We start from the raw sequence: 21,442 nt of genomic DNA on the forward strand, positions 1-21,442 counted from the left end.
AGTGATCAGAACTTATTCCACTTTTACCATGAGCTGCCCTAGTCCTGAAAATACTCCAGGTACAAACTTTGTTTGCTTACACTTGGATAAAGGATTAAACCAAATATATAATTGGTAGCATAGCCAAGTGAAAAAACTTTTATCAACCATATAACTAATTCAACTAATTCTAAGAAAACACTATTATTACAATTCTGTACTAGTTTTGTATACAGGCAAACTACTATTTACGAACTTTTAAGGAACAAACAATTTGTACTTATAAATGTTGCATGGATTCCTAATTCATTTAATGAATCCAAAACTCTATGATTACAAACATTTCATATTGCTTAAAGTCACCAATATTTTACAATGCACAATGTAAAATGTTTAGTCTGGTAATTCCATCCCCTTTGTATGCCATGCTAAAGATTCTTCAGCTGCTGAACATATTCCACACTTTAATAGTCTGAGTGTATTCAGGGATAATAAAATTCAGAATGCATATTTAAACAAACTGCTCTCTGAAAGCGCTATAAGTATGGGGAGGGGAGAGACTGACTAACTTCAACAAAAACTGAAGTGAATATAATTAAGTGATCTGAAATGGCAAACTGCTTGCATCAACTAGTCACATTTTTAACATCAACCAATGTAACATATTGCAGCAGTTTTAAAAGACAAACAAAAAATTTGTGATTACAATTGAAGCTACAAGTTCAGTTCAGTCAATAATTATTTGTAAAAACGAAATATCAGCATTGTAGAAATGGAACACTAATAGTTTTGACTCAGAAATCATAACAGGAAAGAAAAAAAGGCATTATAGAGCTTCTACAAATGTACAATTAAAAAAATTTATTAATTTTCAAATTATTTATTTTTAAATAAAATTTTATTGTAAAATACATAATTTCATACTAATATGAAAAATAACTTGATATTGGATTGGTCATGCACTAACAATTATTTTGTATCCTGTACTTTATTCCTTTAAAATGAAGAAATCAAAAATGACTGTTTAATTAATCTGGTTTATTAATCAGAATAAAATATTTTAAAATTATTCACTTTTGCTATCTTTTGTATTAAGGTCATTTATTTCAGAAATGCATTAAAAATGTAACAATATCTTATGGGGGGGGGGGGAAGTAAATTCAACTTGCACATTTCCAAGAATGCATGTTCGTAACTTGGAGTTTGCCTGTACTACTGTTTTGTACAATTCAGGGTAGTTTGTTATATACAAGTCAAATGTTAAAAGACATTTACTGTATCAAAGCTAGAATGGTATCAAGTTAAAAATGGTTTAACAATGTAAGTGTGATGGCATTATGTACTAGTTGGAATCACCATATATTTCATAACAATGTGCATCATACACAAGATTCTTGACAAATGATGAACAGACTTCTGATGCAAGATAATGCTTGGACTGGGAGAGGGAAAGTTCACAAATATATCTGACTATATGAGCAAGTTTTCTGTATACTACAAGAGAATTAGAAGATGTACAAAAGATTAGGAAGATGTACTACTAAGGTGTTTAAGGCTAGACTATTCTCCCAGATATCTTGGCAGTCTTTTACATACAAATCTCTTTGGATTATTAATATTTAATCAGAGTGCTTTTCTTGAAAGAAAGAAGCGATTCAAATAAAATATTGAGGGGCATAAATTTTATGCTTCCTTTCTTGTTCACAGTACTCTCTATTTCATGTTTACTGCTATCATGGGAACAACGTGCTGTTACGTCAATAAGTTTAATAAATAACATAAAATGAATTTAGCTTATGTATATATTTTTATTGGTATAAAATTTTTGCTTTAGTATCAAGGGCATCTTCAATATGACTTAAATTAAATAACAAGAACAGAAACTGGTAGATTCAACAATGAAATGCAAACTGTAAGTACATGATGCAGGGTGTCATGGTCTAATTATATTAAGGTTCTTAGTAAAAATAACAAGATTAAAAATAAATTAATTTATTAGAGACTGACTAACTTCAACAAAAACTGAAGTGAATATAATTAAGCGATCTGAAAATGGCAAACTGCTTGCATCAACTAGTCACATTTTTAACATCAACCATTATTTCTAGAATTCGTGAAGAACTATTTCCCATAAGAAGGCTAATTTAAGTCTATCTATTAATGGTTTCTATTTAGATTCTGTCAATGTAGCAAAGTCTCACAATTCTTTGCATAAACATAAAAAAAAATTCGTATATATATTAAAAAAAAACTGTCACATTTAAACTTGCTGCAATGGTTTTTTCGCTACTTGATAATGTAGATGGTTGTCCAAAGAAAGGCCTGATAGACCTAACTATTCCATAATGAATGCTGGTATTTATGTTTTTGTAAGCAGAAGTTGAGTGATCTTATCTTTCAGTCTGCCCACAGTACGCAACATGAAAGAACAAGTAACTTTATAAGCACCAGGAAATGAGAAGAAGGACCAATTCCTTCCTCTCGGGTAGTAATAAATGGAGTAATAAGACAGTGCAGAGATTTTTTTTTTTTTTAAATTCTGGCATTTATTTTTTATTTTTATGTATCCCAGAGAAAGGGAAAGTGACTGCATTACTATAATCTGTATGTAGAATATTGAGGAGGAAAGATTAAGTTGCTATTTCTGTAGAAACTGTAGCTATTAGATAAAGTGTAGTGAATATGGTTAGGTTCAGCTATGAGAGACCTCACTGGAAAAGAGATTGATGGCTTTATTAGTCAGAGTTTTAATGTTACCACACCACTGGGAGATGGAAAGTTCATGAATATATCTGACCATATGAGCAAGTTTTCTGTATACTACAAAAGAATTAGAAGATGTACAAAAGATTACGAAGATGTACTATTAAGGTGTTTAAGGCTAGACTGCTGTTAATCTCTTCTTCCATAGTAAAGCAGATTCTCTGAAATTGATTGGTGAAATAAAGGAGTTGTCTATGCCATGAAGCCAAATTGAAAACACATCATCAGTATATCTTAGCCAGATAACGACTGGCTAAAGTAAGGCTGCATTAAGTAAATAAGTGTCCATTGCAATATGTTACTTCATCACAGTTTTCCAACAAATGCCAAATTAGCAAAACATTATGCAAGCAAATTAAAGCACTGTTTGGGGAAATATCTGGTTATGAAATCTATAGATAAAACTTCAGGATGTAATGTTCTAGAATAATCCACTATAGCTGTGGATGGCCTGCAATTTCTAGTCGAAAGAATCACTAGTTTGAACACATTGAAACAATTACTGCCCTTTTCAGTAATTTATGTGGTCTGCCTAACTGTTACTGGAGTTTCTTCTTACCACCAAGTTTCATCACAGTTGATCCTGGATGTAATAAATGACTAATATGGAAGCCTATAAGAATATCTCACAGGAAGTCACAGATAATTCTAAACCACTCCCCATATCCAATACTATTATCAATGTCACATTTATCTTTACCATCTGTAAACTAATTCTTCACACCTGGGAAAATGCAGAAAAAAATAAGTAATGGTAACACAAAATGCCATAAACACATTTAATTAATGCATAAAATCATTGTTTATAAGAGTAATTTCTGTCAAGTATGCACTAATGTTACAAGATCTTCAGAACCACTAACTAATATATATGGCAACAGTCAGATCCACTTGAACTAGGCTGCCAATATCCTTACTTAGTTGGTCTTAGAGAGAGAGAGAGAGAGGGGGGGGGGGTTAGCAACTCATGCACAAAACAACTCATATTACCAATCCTGTGAATTTAGCTTCAAGGGAGATGGTTTGCTGCACAGGATGCAAACATTATAATGGAGACCTTTACAAATAGTTCAAATAATCAAGCAAGAATAAAAGCAAAAATTAAGCTTAAATCTCTCTTTACTTTCCTAATTATGGAATTAGCATTTCATAAAGAATCAAATATGATAAAATTTCAAGTTACAAAGCTACTTGCAGGTAGTGATCAAAACATCACCTAAGCTGTTGCATGTAACTATTACTTGTTACATTGTACTCACTTGTTAAAATCAAAAATATGTACCAAAAACCTGTTTGCCTCTAGGTGATATGTGGGCAAGTGCAGTTTTTAAGTTACCGAGTAGGGATTTTATGTGCTGTATTTTCATATACCAAAACACATGAGAAAAGTCACATCTTAAAATGTTAAATTTTCCTATACTTAAAATAAAAACAATGATAAATATGGAAATGCTCCAACTGACAAGGAAATAAGCCAGCATTATATGTTTAAAAAAAAAAAAATCGTGAGTTACATATCAGAATTGAACCAATTCAGGTAATTCTCTTTATAATGTATCAAGAATATTCATTGTAATAGTCAGGGCATGTCGACTTTGAATTGAATTAGAAATGTATGAAAAATATATTCAGTTTATAAACTAACCTTAGAATACAGAAGAGTCAAAAATAAAAATTATGGCAATTGAACAATTTTTCAGCAATTTAGCCCACTAACATGTGAAAATAATAATTTTTCCCCCCATTTAATGCCTTATACAAGTATTCATTAAAAATATCGCAGTCATTAAATTGAGAGAGTGACTACAATGCATTTCTCAGTTTATCGTTTACTTTTCATAGTGCTAATAAACGCTAACAAGACTAGTCCTATTAGTGTTTATTAACACTCTCTAAGTTAGTAAATACATTATTATTATTCCATATGGATGAATGATGAACAACAATCTGCTGAACGAAAGCTTCACATTTCATGGTGAATTCATATATCATCAAATGTCAGTATCCTGTGTGAATAGAATATAAAGTGAATTTATGTGAAAATTATCAAAAAAGAAATAATTATTATAAGTTTAGCTTTATAAATATTTATTTGAAATGACTACAGGGAGAATTTTTTTATAAAAAATGTATATGAAAAAAATTTCAGTGATAATTGTGCATAGAAATGCTCTATATATAATTTCACCTCTAACTGGAGAAATTTAGAAATTCCTAAAAACAAAAGCACATCTTTAGATGTCAACTTATCCTCTAAAAAGAAAATATGTTCCTTTTAGAATACATATGAAATAATAAATTCAAAATTTTGGAAAAACTGCATTTTTTAAATAACTTTTCAGCAGTAATTCTAGCAAGTACTTAATGTGTTTTCTAATTACATTAGTGTTCTCAGGTAAAAGAACCTATTTTCATCATTCCATAACATGTTCAGTGATGCACCCTCCCCTTCCATTCACCTATGCACACACCAAGTGAGAAAGTGAAAACGAAACGAACTAAATGATTAGTGCAAAAAATACAGAAGACATTCGTGTAGAAATGCTGTATACCTAACATCAGTAATAATAAAAAATGATTATTTAAACTAGTCACCTGTATGGATACGCCTGTGCCGTGTCAGTTTGTCTTTCCGGTAAAAACCTCGTCCACAAAAATCACAAGGAAATGGTCTCTCCCCTGTGTGGATCATGGAATGGCGAGTTAGGTGATTCTTTTGGGAGAAGCTTTTCCCACAGACATCGCAGTGGAAAGGTTTATCACCTGTATGAGTACGCATATGGTCCAACAACTTGCAACGGTAACTAAAACCACTTCCACAGATGTCGCAGGAACAAGACTTCTCACCATGAGCTGCACGGACATGAATGCGTACTCTTTCTGCAGAAGCAAAGAACTTCCCGCATATCTCACACGGCACCGTCTTCTCTCCTTTGGTATGGGCTGAAAGATGAGCCTGTAGCTCTGAAGCAGCTTTAAATGGGACCTTACATGAGGGACATGGCCATAACTTATCTTTATCATCATCTTCTTGTTTCACTAAGTTTGATGGAATTACTTTCATTCCTCCATCAATACCAGGAAAGGCAGGTGGTGCTGAAGCAGCAGCAGCAAGCAGATTTCTGGCAGAAGCAAAGTCACTATGTGTTGCATTGTGAGGTTGGACTTTCACCCCACCACGATTGTTGGGTTTAGATTTGACAGAGTCTTCTGGGTGTTGTAGTGGAGGTGTCGCACTGGCAGCAGCAGCATGGAAATTAGCCAAATGAGGACGTGGATCAAAGCCTTAAAATAAAAAAGGAAATATTTCTGATATGTATTTATATATAAGTTGTATTTCTCACAAATTAAACATACAATTAAAATTATTTTTTAAGAAAATATTGAAAATCTGCAAACCTTAAAGAAAAGATGAAAAATTTGAGAGCAACACTTCTAAAGTGCAGGCACATGAAAACATTTCCTAAATTTCATAATATAACATAAGTGAACACACAGAAGCCATAAAGATTAGAAAAGCATTGTTTAAGTGTGAAATATGAATCTATACAAAATTTGGATGATCAATTGTGGGGAGGGACATATTCTGATCAATACTTCAGATTTCACATATATTGAACTTTTAGTCTGCTGTTGTGACTATTTTTCAACCTCAGATAAATACAAAATTGCAAGGTGATTCACCATTGTTTGAGGAAATTGCCACAAGAATAGAGATAAATCACTACAACAGCTTGATTTCAAAGCAGATAACTTGTGTTTATTGAAATCTACAAAGCAATTATAGCAACCACGAAGAAAGAAATTCTGTTCACTATTAGATTTACTAGTCTTTAATAAGCATATTACTGATAATTTCTTTTTCAGCTACTATGATAAATGTCTCTGCCATCTAACTAACATGAGGATGTTTATGAAAGTTTTATCAGGTGACACAATTTTTGTGGCTTGTGTATATTCACCACCCTGGCTGCTAGAGGCTGTAACTTGAAACAGTTCCATTTTGTTTCTAGAATAAAGTTCCAGACTATCCAATATTCCCTTTGTATACCCACAGGACTAAATGGCTAACAGGTTACCAAATTTCATGAGTGAGAATGCAAAAAAAACTATGATAAGCTTACTGTTTTATACTTTTGTAATGTAATTATTCAATCAGAAATGCCATAAGCTCATATTATACAAAGTTAAGTGTATATTAATAGAGAAATGTGTGTGTGTATATATGTGTTAAGCTATTCAAGCAAAATGTAATGCTGAGATAGCATAATATGCTGGCTAGTATTTTGAAATGCGTGACCAACACAGAAAAACTGGTAACAAAATTTTAGTTTAAGTAGCCCCCAAAATTTTTGGGACTACTTGAACTCAAATTTTGAATGAATTTTCATGTTCCAAAAATGTTTTCTTTTAACTATAGGATAGGACTTTTAATTCTAATGTATAGAAGGGATATCCAACCTATGGATCTCCAAGTCGGATATCGCTTGAAAGTACTTTCAAATTGGACTCACCAGAAAACATGACACATTATTGGTGTAGGGCATCGGTTCCCAACCGGTGGTACGCGTACCCCTGGGGTGCGTGCTGAGCCGTTCAGGCGTACACGAAAAATAATCAGTAATGGCGGAAAACAAGTAAAGTAAACAAAATGTTAGTTATGGAACAATAAATGTTAAGTTTGAATCACTGCCAGGGGTATTTATAGAAATGAGTTTAAAAGGGGTACACACAAGTGGAAAAAGTTGAGAACCACTGATGTAGGGTATTCCAAATGAAAAAATATCCTATTCATTTTGGAATCTTTTGACCTGCAAAAACTTTCCATTTTTCAAACCATGAAATATTCTGTTTTTTAAAAGGCTAGAATATTGATTGCTGTTTTCAGGTTGTTTTCAAATTATTGTGGTCAAAAAATGTTTTTAAAAAGTAATTTTTAAAAATGTTTTTAAATGTAATGTTAAATAAATTTATTTTTTTTAGTTTAAACGTCCCAAAAAATTTTTTGAAAGTTGGTCACAAAGAATAGTTCTCGTTTTCTGTTGTCCTAAGGTATTGAATCTTACAGCTCTAAACTACTTTTGTGGGTGGACACATACGCATCATATGACTAGCCCAATAAATATATACATATCTACTGATATATGTAATAACATATAATATGTATCTATAATACATATATTATCATATATGTATGATATGTATATCACACACTCACTCACACACACACACACGGCATACAAATTACCCTTCTGTCTATAATATCAAGAGTACAATATAATGTGAGAATATTATGAATAAATAAATAAAATAACATACGGTAGGACTTTGGATTACTGAAAAAAAAAAAAAGCTCCCTCCCCCCTTTTTTTGCATACATGTCATTCTCCAAACTAGTTTGGATTTGGCATTTTCTATATGGAGTAAATTTTATGCAGATATGAGCAAAATCATCTGGAATATGTTCCTCAATCCTGTCATATCTCATTTTCCAAAACAGCATAGATTTCTATAATAATGTCATGATTCAAGATGTTCCCAATCCAGTTATAAAATATTCAAACAAGTAATATTCATTAATCATTCTGATAGCATGTATGGCTACTGGAGTATTTTGTACATATGTATTACTTTTCATTTAAATATATTTAAACATATTGCTAAAACTAAAGAATACAACATGTTATAACAGATAAAGGATATTATAAATTAAAATAGAGCATTGCATTCTTCAAAAGTTTAGGCTCTTTCTTCAGAAAGTTTAATTATGTCATTTTAATTCTTATCTAATAAGATAACTATACAACCAGGGACTATGGATTATTAATCTATAGAACTTCTACTGGTCTTTATAAATAAAATTAATTAATTTTTTTTTCTTGTGGCATACAAAGAAAGTTTTGTGAATGTTTAGAATAAAATTTAAGTAATAAAACAACTATAGTATGCCTCCACTTTCTATAATACTCAGAATTAAGAAAATTCGACACTCCAATAGTAAATGCATTCTTCACCCACCAGCTGTAATGTATAAGATAACAAATGAAGTTACAGCACAACACCACACTGAATTTAAAAAGTACTAAGAACATCCAACAAGTATATAAGGACAAAACAGAAAAACTGATCTAATAATTCAAACTGACTTTGAATTACAACGGTTTGAAAGTGATGAAATAATTCAAGCTGATAAAAGCGATTTTTCCCCCCCCTATAATTTTGTGTATCCATAGTAATGAAACAAAAATTTTTGAGTTTTAAATAATATAAAAAGGATTCACTATATAATTTATTTGTACTATTATTTCTGTGAGTTTCCCTGAATAAAATATTATTAACATTTGACCTCCATGGAGTCAGAGACTTATCGTGGGAGGTACACACTATAGCACATAATGCTCATCCAACTGTGCCTTAAACTGATTTAATGTGTCTACGCCCACAAAACATTCAAGCAATGCATTCCACTCACCAACCACTCTTCATGCAAAGAACCTACTGCTCACACCCTCCTTATACCGTTTCCAGTGATGACCGCTCCCTCATTCTATGAAATATGGAGAACTTAGAATTTAAAAGAAAAAGGTTTACACTAAAATCTTTAAAAAAATTTTGATTAGTTAAATCCTTGCATTTCAAACTGTCCCCCTTTTTTTTTAACCATCTTGGGACTTACTGGTAAAAAAACATGTCAAAAAATAAACCTATTTACTCATCCTTCAATATGACTGTCACAAAGTCACATTGAAGTCACAGCTTTGCTTAAATAATCTTTTAATGCCTAAGACAATGTTATTTAAGCAAGGCTGTGTGTGCACACTACGGAAGTGTGGTAAATTATAGGAAGCCTGTGAATAGATTTCCAGAAACACCAAACCTGTCTATGCCCTCTACACACAAACACACACAACAGTACAGAATCATTAAAACATCAGGGAACAGGATCTGAATATGTATTCTTTATCTCTAATCTACACCCTGGCCAACAGATCCAAAAAATCTCCAAAACACAGACCTATTATCCCAACTGCATGTCCGACTACTGCTGAAAACACAGCTTGAATTTTAAAAAAGTACAACCACCACACAACATATAACATATAGTAAACTGGCATATCTCAGCCTCACAAAAAACTATTTCAACAACAACCACCTATATTTGATGAAGACCCATGTTCTTGAAAACTGACAACAATTAAAGAGATACAGCTAGTAATTAAACTGGGAAATACAAAAAAGTATATCCATTGCCTTCATTTTTATGGCCAGCTCTGGTATTGCAGACAATGCTTTGGATTTGGTGGTAACAGGATTCATTGGAGTGGGGAAGGGGATCCTTCATGAGCAAAACTAAATATAAGCCTTGTTTAAACCCATTACAGCTTGAATACATATGCAACCTACACAAATATGATTTGCTCAGATGTCCTTTAGAAGATGAACCCTAAGATCCATGTCTCCAACTCCTTAATTAATTACAATGTTAATATTTTACCCATTTCACTTCAACATTTTAGTTAGACCTTTGTCTTTAGAAAATTTTCAAGCCCGATGGTCAGGATTGCTTGTCCACTCAGAGGTCATGTTAAGGAACTCAGGATTTTCCAATCAGTCTATGTTCATTCTAGTATAGTGGCTGCATGTATGCTGCCTTATTGTTATCTTCACATACTCTTTGACAATATCTTTATAATAAGGAAAATTATTGGAATATATTAAATTACATTATTTTTTGGGATTAAGTTTCAACATGAAAGATAATCGATGTTTGCACTTTCATTTGTTCTTTCTTAGAACATGAATTTTTTTTAAAACGGAACCCACTGCTCAACTCAGTTTCCTAAATAAAATATATCAGAGTTAATAGCAGAAGAAACCAAACAGTAAAGTAGCAAAGTTTTTTCCTTCACTATCAGATCATGGTATTCTTTCAACAGCTTAAAAATCTTACTATTTCCAACTACCTACACAGATTTCTGTCTGCCAGTCTTGACCTTGGCAACTTGATTTTTTTTTTTAAGCATTTAAATATTTAACATGTTTTCAAATCTACAATTTTTCTTCAGATATACATCAAAGCATTTTAATTTAAATTTTTTGGTTCTGTTTTATTTTTTTTAATCTAAAGCATATTATTGAGCTATTTAATACCACACAGTGTCCAAGAAACTGAAAACACAAATAACACAAACTATAAGCTTAATGGTTAGTGAAAGTACAGAAGAAATTAGTAAACCAAAGGATATGGAATATCTAACATCAGTAATAACATAATAGATTATTTAAATCAGTCACCTGTATGGATACGCCTGTGCCGTGTCAGTTTGTCTTTCCGGTAGAAACCTCGTCCACAAAAATCACAAGGAAATGGTCTCTCCCCTGTGTGGATCATGGAATGGCGAGTTAGGTGATTCCTTTGGGAGAAGCTTTTTCCACAGACATCACAGTGGAAGGGTTTATCACCTGTATGAGTACGCATATGGTCCAACAACTTGTAACGGTAACTAAAACCACTTCCTCAGTTTTATTTATAACATTTACTTTGATTTCCATAATGTTCATTAAACATTGTGAAAATCAAAACAGAAAAAAAGAAAATCAAAAAAGGAAAGCTTGTTAAACACATTGGCCGATTTCCAATTCTTATGTATACTGAGTGAGTGAGTGAGTGTGTGTGTGTGTGTGTGTGTATATATATATATATATATATTTATATAATTCTTCCTTCCTTTTCAGGTTTTCCAAATATAAAATTGTCTACTTGCTCCAGTATCTTGTTACTGAACTACAGCTGCTTCTCAAACTGTTACTTATAAATTCTATTCTTCTTATCTGTTAGTCTTTAAAACCTACTCACATTTAGCTATATTTTTGAAAAAAAGATTTCATTGACATCCTGTTATAGATGATTTTCAATACCTTGTATAATATTATTACTTGCTTAAGAGGCCTGAAGTTGCATTAGAAAGCAATGTTTGGTCTCCAGAGCAGATTTCTTATCAGATTTAATCCTTAGCCAAGCCATAATGCTAATGAACCAGAATGTTTGTTTATCTTTCATTTGTAGAGATAAGAGAAAAATAAATAAATAAATAAAACCACGTACCATGTTAGTAAATATCGATCAATAAATCATGCTACTTTATTGGGGGGGGGGGGGGGGACTTTTCAGCAGTTTATTTTAAATTATAATGCTGAAAAAGTATTAAAACATCATTCACACTATGAAAGCAACAGAGTGGAAATAAACTTTCAGCAATTAAATGCACTTTAACTGTTGAAAGTTTATTTGAATTTAAAAAAAATCAATGCACTTTTTACTCCATCATGTCATGATCAACCAATTTTCTTCCCATTATTCAAGTAAAAGTTAAATACCCCTCCAGCCTCCTGCCCTAACACACACACACACACAGAAAAAAAAAAAAAAAGAAAAAAAACTTAAAAAAATAAAATAAAAATACAGTGGGAGAACACGTGTCTCTGAAAACTATCTTCCTGACCTTCAGTTTTCAAGCACACTTATCTCAAAAAGATAATCCACAAATTCAAATATACCAGTCAATAAAGTAATGAGACCTTAACATTTATAAATGAAAAATTATCTTTATCATATTAAATTAAAAGAAGCTATGCAAGAATTTCAGAACTTTTCACAATTTAAAAATTCATCAAAATAATTTTCTGACATTTAAATGGATTGTTATACTCTGATCAATATTTTCTAAAGAAAAAGTAAAAATGTAATCCTTTGTAAGTTATTTTAAATTTCAGAAAGAGAACGGAGTGAGATGGAAAACTAAATTTGATACAGTTTAAGAATTATTTCCTTCTGTGCCAAAGGTGCTCCTATCACCATTTTCTGATATATATCTTCAAGGGTGCACTAGATGTGAGAGAATTGCAACTTGATTGTGTTAGACTGCCATAATATATGGTATGCAACACCTTTCTTTCAAACTGATAGGTCAGATATCTGATTTGATTAACTTTTACATTTTGATCTTTTAAAGTACTCTAAGGACATCAATTCACCTACACGTTCGTCACTCTATGAGTTTGTCCTGCTATTTTTGCACTGAGTACTTGTTTTAAAAATGTTTGCCATTCTGTTTAAGTATCCATATTTTAAAACAGCTATACGTACACTCTTGATTATTAAAACTATCGAGTTCTTTCTTCTGAATTATTCAATTTCATTACAGTTGACAATTTTCTTCTAATTGTGGTCTTCACACACACACACACACACACATCTGCTAGACCACAGACATGAAAACTTCATATCTACAGTTTCCCAACTTCATTGATCTACACTTCATTTCTAACCCAGCTCTAAAAACCATGTTAAAATTAGTTTGAAACTGCTTTGTATACTGTTAGCCTGACCTTTTGGGTGATTTCTTTCTTGTACATATAAATTTATCCTGCTTGCTTTCCATCATACTAGTTTAATTTATATATTTTCCATCCTACTAGTTTATAAAAAGATAATTCTATTCAAGAATTAACTTTTTAATTTACTATCTTCACTAATAATTTCCTGAATATCACAGGTTGTGCAGAAAGAATAATGTGGAGTTTGTGAACGTGTGTAGTGAATTTAATGGAAGGAAGGACTTCACAAAAGAAATTACTTTTCAGTGGGAGTTCAGAAATGCAGTTAGGGGAGATGCAGGTGAGTGTAGATCCAGGCAACCAAGAGATGAGTAAGTGGGACAGTGATCACAAGCAACTGAATATAGCTCTCAAGGTTCTAACTTTAGTGAAATAATCGACACAAGGTATAGATTGTTTCAGAATAAAGGAAAAGAGTTTTTTGACAGTTAGCTCAACTTAGCCAAAAGTTATAGGCATCAGTGTGATTGCGATGATATAGGAGCAGAATGAAATCAATATAGCATCTTCAGAGAAGACAAAGAACAAGAGAGGAAGGAGGAGTTTTGCTAATGATAGCAGAAGAATTAGAGCCAAAGAGAGTAAAAGAATGTCAGGAGAACATTGGTAGAGAAGGCAGTACATTTGAGGCTATCTGGTGTTAGATAGAAGCCAAAAGCATGAAATACATCATTGGTGGTTACTATTAGGCTGGTGGTATAAGGGAGATTGTAGATGCAGTGCATTGGTAAATTAGCACAATGAGTATAATCGAGTAATTATTATCGAGGATTTCAACTGCTATGGTTGGAAAGAAGTCAACAGAACAAACCAATGGGAAAGGTGCATCTTGCTATGTAACAAGTCAAGTGTTTGTAGCCATTATAAATTGAAGGAATATAATGCTCCCAAGTCAGTGTGCAACTGTCTCTGGGTGAAATGGCTGCAAGAATGAAATTAAGGGAGTTTTAACAAGGTGTTGTGATAGGATACCGTGCTGCAGGTCTATCTGTTCAGCAAATTATTGACAAATTGGACCATCCCAAATCAACAACCGGCGATACCATACTGAGATGGAAGTAGAGGGATTCAACTGCAAGTGTTACCTGCAGTGGATGACCCACCGCACTCGCCAAATGTGACAATAGGGTGCTTTGGTCATGGTTGGTGAGTATAAGGATAATGTGTAAAAACCGCCATTCATCAGCTGACAAAATGAGCATAGAGTTCTGGGCATAGACTGGAAGACAAATCTGCACAAAAGCATTCAGAACTGAGGCTTACAAAATGGGTGTCCATGGCAGAGCACAATATGCAAGTATCATTACCCTAACTAACATGCAGTTGTTTTCAGTGGTGCAAAGAGTAGGTACTGTGGGACATGGAAGCTTGGAAAGCTGTGTTATGGGGCAACAGATCACGTTACACCCTCTATCAAGCAAGTGGCAGGTGTGAGTGTGGCAATGCCAGGTGAATGGCTCTTAACAGAGTGCACAGCGCCAACTATGAAATTCAGAGGTGGTGGTGTGATGATATGGTCCTGTTTTTTCTGGTTTGCCCTCAGACCTGTTTGTGGTGCCATGAACACTAAACTCCATGAGCTATTTGAACATTCTCAACAATACAATGCTTTCTACTTTGTGCCATTTCTATGGAAATGACCATTGTCTTTTTTTAGCAAGACAATGCACTGTGTCATAAGGCTGATGCTGTAACTATGTGGTTTGTGGACATGAACATCACCACACTTGACTGGCCTCCACAGAGCCCTGATCTCAACCTACTGAACATCTATGAGATGAAATGGAGCATCAGGTGAGGTCAAGGGATTCCCCCACTGTGGGACATGGAAACTTGGAAAGCTGTGTTATGGGGCAACAAATCACGTTACACCCTCTACCAAGGTATGAGTGTAAGTTATCATACACTTGTGGAAAGTATGCACCGTAGTATTGCTGCAGTCATCTCAGCGAAAGGAGGTCCTACATCTTATTAAGGTGGGTGCCATGGCTGTTTGTTCCTCACACTGTGGTGTCTATTGAGTTCTTTCCAAGGATATAGATATAGACTGTAGATATGTAGGGATATAGACTGGAAAATAAAATGGTCTTAGGAAACAGAATTTATACAGCTGCTAAGAAATAATTACCTGAGATGGCTTGTAATGGATGAAATATGACATTCAAGAGTGCTGGATTTTATCACAATATCAGTGAAATCAGCAGTAATCAACCAAAACAGCACATCAGATTAAATGATGAACTGTTTTAACAAGCCCATGAGATCTATTCAGATTAGGGTGATGCAAGGTTTCACAGCTTTCTTTTATACAACTGCTCCATCAGAAAAAAGCTTTTATGTAGAGTTGTAGTCTTTTTTCCCAAAGAATGGCATATTCATGCTATCTTCTCCAAATGGTATACAAGATGAATGGCATTGGCCTTTGTTAAAAAGTCCTGAAGTTCAGAGGGAGAACCTTGTCATACTACAAAGGTATCCACAAATGTTATGGAGCAGTTGCTATTCAAACCATTCCATAAAGTAATTCACCATGAAAGGAGAAAGAACTACCCAGAGTGGTACCTTTATACCTAGCTATACTTTGCAGCATAGCAAGGTTTCTTCTATGAACTTAAAAACTTTCTTACAAAAATCATGCTATTCATCTTTGTATATAATCTACTCTATATACTGAAAATGACCAATATGCCTTACTAACTTCCATATTCACCAGCCAGATTGGATCCTTCAGTTTTATCATCTGTAGAAAGAAAATCCACACCACTCTTTATATTCATGCTGTCACACCACTAACCTTATGAAAAATCTAATGTCATTAAAACTCATTCACTAGACTCACTCCTGGTATTCTACCGAAGCATTACTAAGACAAAAAACAATTTTATCAAAACCACCTTGACAACTTCTTTATCAGTTTCCCAAGAAGTTTTCCACTGTATCACCATCCCAAAGATGCATAAGAGTATTAATAATCTTGCCTAATTTTTAGTCTCTGCATAGAACAGAATCCCATCCGCTGGTTAACCTGATATTCAGCAAATTCCTGGAACTGTGGTCTATCATAATTTGACCAAACCAGCATATATGCAGCTGTTGTCGTTAACAACATTCAGCGTATATTTCATGAGATGGAACAGTCTGGACAAGATGAACATACCATCTCTACCAACCACAGAATTCTCTGGAAAAAGACTAAGGTCCTACATAAAACTATTTTCTTATGGAGTGACTCTATTAAAGAAAACTGTGAAACCTTGCAGCACTTAATCTGAACAGGTCTGCTGGGCTTAAGTTATCCCCCCACCTTTATTCTTCTCCACATAGTTTGTCCCAGTTATTCACATACAGGCAGTCTCCGGGTTATGAACGAGATACGTTCCTGAGAACATCTTTAAGTCGGATTTGTATGTAACTAGGATCCCTGATGAACAGCGCATATATGGTAATAATAATAATAATACCCGTGTGCTAGCCGCCGCTAACATAAAGATGCTGTGCCAATGAACTGCTTATGCCATGCGGGTTTGTTTACATGTGCGGAAGGAACTAGTTCCTGAATTATTAATTTAATTATTTAATTATTAATTATCCTTATGGGGAGCCTTGGGAGCCCATTCGTAAGTACGGAACGCTGTGAGTCAGGTCATCCGTAACCCTCTTGTATATAAAAAATGATCCCAACTGCTATATTATGTGACTGATATATTCTTATTGTTGATTCTTCATTTATGTTGCTCATGCCTTGTTCAATTTTGAATTCATACCAAATATGCTTCCCTTGATACTAGGCAGAAATGTTATGCAAATAAAAGTGAATTCTAATGTAGGTGTTCTATTATATTAATTTTTCTTTAAATATCTACTTATGTTTTTAATCTGACAAAATATATATATAAAAAAAAAACCTATCACCACCTGAAACACCATAATACAGACCTATACATCCTAGATAGCATTTAAACTCGCATTCTTACCAATCAAAGGGCATCATTACTGATTGTGCTACAGAGGCTTCATCCAATAATACAGAAATTAATAGAGGAAAAATGAGTCTGAAAACAAGAACAAACATTAGGAACCCAGTAGCAAAATATGAAGCCTGAGCCAAGGAAGCATATAATGAAAAATAAAATATATATAATAAAAAAACTTTATAGTGACTCAAGAAGATGCTCTTTTTTTATTATCATTATTAAAGTCCTGCAGGGAATCAATGACTCATCACCAACACTATCTGTTATACCTTCTCTTAACATGCACTCGCTACACTTCAATGGACAAATTTACTCACTCACTGCTTCTGTAGGAGAAACATCTAGTTTCACCCCTGTCTTAACTGCACACAAACCAAACTTTGATGGATGTTTCTTTATCTTCTCCCTACCTTCCAAATAATGAAAAATTTCATCAACAAAAATCTACAACACCCTTGCAAAAGTTTATAGACTTGAAGTGCATTGAATTCAATAATATGATCCCCATTATTGATCCAGATATTCAAACTCGGCTATTTACTTTAAGAAGATAATGTTTCCTCCTAAATTCAGTATAAGTAATCAGGACTAATTGCGTAACAATTTGGTAAGAGAATTGGCAATAAAAAGAAAAAAAAAGGTTTTAATTAATGACTTTTTTTTTAGTAATTTGTGAACCTTTTTCTTTTAAGTATTAGAAGAATCATGATTATCATAATCATAGTTGCAAGAACGTAGAGATAAATTTGAGCTGTGCTAAAAAGTGTTTTTAAATAGTGTATAGTGTGGCTTTTTATTATAAATTGAGCTGCATTTTTTTTCAGTCTAGATACAGGTGTCCTCCAGTAGTGTTTGTTGTTGGAATTTTTGTTTATTTATATTGTGTTTTGCTACTTGTTTGTTCTTACTGCTTCTGCTTCTAAAAATGGCATCTGTAAAAAAGCATACATCAGCAGCATGGAAAGCTTCGACACGAAGATCAAGTTCTGCCTTGGATTTTTTGCAGTGGGTGTGTTGTGAAAATGCTTCAAGTATGCACCGAAAAATGTCAGAGATTTGTGTGCTATTAGATTACACAAAAAGAAGAAACGCATTAATGTATGTGAAAAGTGTATTTATAGATTAGGGCGATTAAAAATGGGACCAAGAGTCAGGACTATAGTAGAAGAGCTTAGGCAAGAGATAGTGAAAATAAAAAGTGAAATGAAACATCTAGAAGATGATGGTAAAGACAGCAAACATCTAAAGAAGAGCTTAAAGTGCACAAAACATGCTTTCCTAGTGGAATAACAACAAATAATCGATGTGTTGCAGAGAAGGAAAGTGCAGGCATCAAAATTAGTGGTAGGTGTGGATCAAATAACTTAGTTGGTGGGGGGAAAAAAATTTTGATAGAGACTTGAAGTTTTTGCAGCAGGTGAAGGATTAATAGAGTTGTTGGAAAAGTCATTAGTGTGTTACCCATTAGGACAATAGTGAATTGAGAAGGAGAGCAGAGATAATGAATAGAAAGATGGCTGAGTTTGTGAGGCAAACAGGGTTCAGTTTGTAAATCTATTTTATAATATGTATATAATAAAGGTGAATTTGAAGGAAAGATGGAATGGTTTAAAGTTGATGGATTGCATTTGAAAGGGTTTGGTGTTGGCCATTTAAAAAGGCTACTATTTTCTGCAAAGACACAGAATCAAGAAATCAATGTAGCAAATGATTAGCTGACTTGTGAAGCAGGATAGCACAGCTAAACGGATTGTACAACAGGAGGAAAATGTATATGAGGTTGCAGCAATAGAAGGTGATGGAATGCATAAAGGTATGAATGGAAATTAGAGTCAGGATCAGGGAACCAGGAGTGGTCAGTCCAAAGAGAGGTGTGGTATAGCAGAGAATGTTGGTGCTGGTAGAAAGGCCTCAAAGACAAAGGGATGGTTATATTTGTACACAAATGCAAGATGTATTCAAAATAAGAGAGCAGAGCTGGGTTTGCAATGAATAAGTCAGTATGCCCAATGATAATTGGTATAAGTGAAACTTGGTTGCTTGAGGATGATGTGATGTCGGGAATAGAAATGGAAGGATATGGCAGGCCTGGTTGGCTGAGTGGTTAGCATACTTGCTCTGCAACCAACAGGTCGTGAATTCGAAACCTTTTGTGGGCATGGATGTTTGCGATTGTCTTTAGATGAAAAATGAATTTCATTGCCTGGTGTCGGACCACTGCACTGCTTATTGGAGGCTTGAAGTGGAATGAAAAATGTTCCATGTTTGGTGCTAGAACAAGGTTTTCATCCATATGGTCCATATGTTCACTGGGCATCCACAAATGCTCAGTGATGTGCCACACCAGGCCTTGCCATGTAGTCCTGTTGTTTGCTTTTCTGGAGGCCTCAACTCTCTGAAGACCAGTCACTCCACACACACCATCCATCCATCAATCCATCTCATTGATGGTCTACCCCTTTCTCTTTTTCCAGGAACTTTACCTTCTATTAGTGTTCTGAGAAGTTCCCCTTCCATCCTTTCAATGTGTCCAAAATATTTTAACTATCTTCTGTCAATATCCTTAAGAAGCCTTAAAGTTCTACTGATCTTTTCTAACAACCATTCACTTGTACGCCTTTCGGTATATGATATCCTCAACAGCCTTCTGTAACACCACATCTCAAAAGCAGATATCCGTTTCTTATCTGACTTCTTTAGGTTCTAAGTCTCACATCCATAATCCTCAACTTTGTTCCCATGGAGATAGATCCATCCTTCCAGATTTTAGACAAGTCTCTGACTGTTGTTTTAGCCATTCCTAACATTCTTCTGACATCATCTGAACAGCAATTCTTTCACATTAATAATGCATCCCAGGTACTCGAACTTGCTGACTTCCTCAATTCTTTCTCCATTAAGGTACACTTGTTTCTCAAGAGCTTCCCTGTTTGTACTTCCTTTGAGAATTGAGAATCATCATCTTTGTCTTGCTAGGATTCAGTTGAAGTCCTCTGTTATTACTGATCTTATCTTTGTCAAGAATTAGTCCTAGTTCTTCCATGTCATTACAAAGGAGTACTTCATTAACATACCTCAGGTTTCCAAGACCATGTAAAAATAAAATAAAATAAAAAAATCGACAAAAAAAAATTTTTTAGCCCACCTACAAGTGTACTATAGGTTTAGTAATAACCTTCCGTGGATGGTAACCACATAATATATAATTTTCCAGAAGGTGAAAAATGGAGGGAGAGGGTGCTGTTAATGATTGCAGAGGAATTGTGTCAACAAAGTGTGGAAGTGTGTTGATAGTACATGCACAGATATTGAATATGTGATAGATGTAAAGTAGAAATTAACAGGCTAGTATATCTGATAGGATGCTGTTATAGGCCAAGGAATGCAGAGAATAGTGATTATGAAATGTTTAAGCAAATTAGTTAGGCATGTAAAAAGAAAGTAATCCTGATGGGAGACTTTAATTACAGGCATATAGAATGGAAGGAGGAAATAGTGTATGGGAACAAACAGTGAGTTTCTTGAGTTTCTGAGAGATAAATATCTTAAACAGCATGTGACTGAAGCAACTCAAGACTTTTAATGTTTTGGATTTGGTGATAACTTCACAAGATGTAGTTGTTAATGAGGTATTAACATTGCCCACAGTTGGTGAGAGTGATCATGAGGTACTTGTTTGGGAAGTGGTGAAACAAGAAAAAGTTACTGAAAAAAAACAGACATGGTTAACATCAATATGTTGAGTAGATGAGCTGTGCAGAAAAGATGTTGACAGTGCATGGAAATTCATAAGGCAGTATCTCACACAAGCAATTCAGAACTGCACACCAAGGATTAAGCGAGGAAATAGAGTAGGAGTGAAATGGATGAACAGTAAAATCAAGCACGCTATGCTGGAAAATAAAATGCTATGGAGGAGGTCGAGACATTTGGTGGTGATCAGATCCGCGAAAATTATAAAGTGCAAGATAGGAAGTGAGGAGCATGGTAAAGAAAGAAAAGGTGCGGTGTGAGAGGAGACTGGCTGTCAGGATAAGGTTAAGTAAAGGGAATTTTTCTACTATATGACAAGCAAGAGAAAGAATAATTATGGTAGATTGATAGTCATGGCAGCAGAGTGACTGCTGCAAAGGATATAGTGAAATTATTGAACTAGCACTTTATCAGTGTATATCACATTGGTGTCAACGATGCCAGGGAGACAAGTATTAGGGGAATCAGAAGTGAAAAAAAATCAGGTGTTGATTGGGTTAGATGCTAATAAGGCTGTGGGAATGGATGACATATCACCATGTATTCTTAAGAAATGTGCACAACAGTATGACCTT

At 33.9% G+C, this 21,442-nt stretch overlaps 1 protein-coding gene across 10 annotated transcripts in view; it reads right to left on the reverse strand.

The window, feature by feature from the left end:
• LOC150103129 (uncharacterized) overlaps positions 1–21,442 on the reverse strand; it is a 163,060-nt gene that overhangs the window by 11,119 nt on the left and 130,499 nt on the right. For 6 of the 10 annotated variants that reach the window (XM_090397819.1, XM_090397820.1, XM_090397818.1 and 3 more), the window contains one exon: positions 5,338–6,027. In XM_090397819.1, the coding sequence (XP_090253945.1) occupies positions 5,338–6,027 (690 nt within the window). Of the gene's footprint in view, positions 1–5,337; positions 6,028–11,037; positions 11,206–21,442 lie in introns of all 10 variants that reach the window. The other 4 variants (XM_090397813.1, XM_090397812.1, XM_090397811.1 and 1 more) reach the window with 1 other exon arrangement.

Source organism: Typopeltis vanoorti, chromosome 9, assembly GCF_054136105.1.
Source record: "Typopeltis vanoorti isolate ZY-2024b chromosome 9, IOZ_Tvanoo_1.0, whole genome shotgun sequence".
NCBI lineage: Eukaryota > Metazoa > Arthropoda > Arachnida > Uropygi > Thelyphonidae > Typopeltis > Typopeltis vanoorti.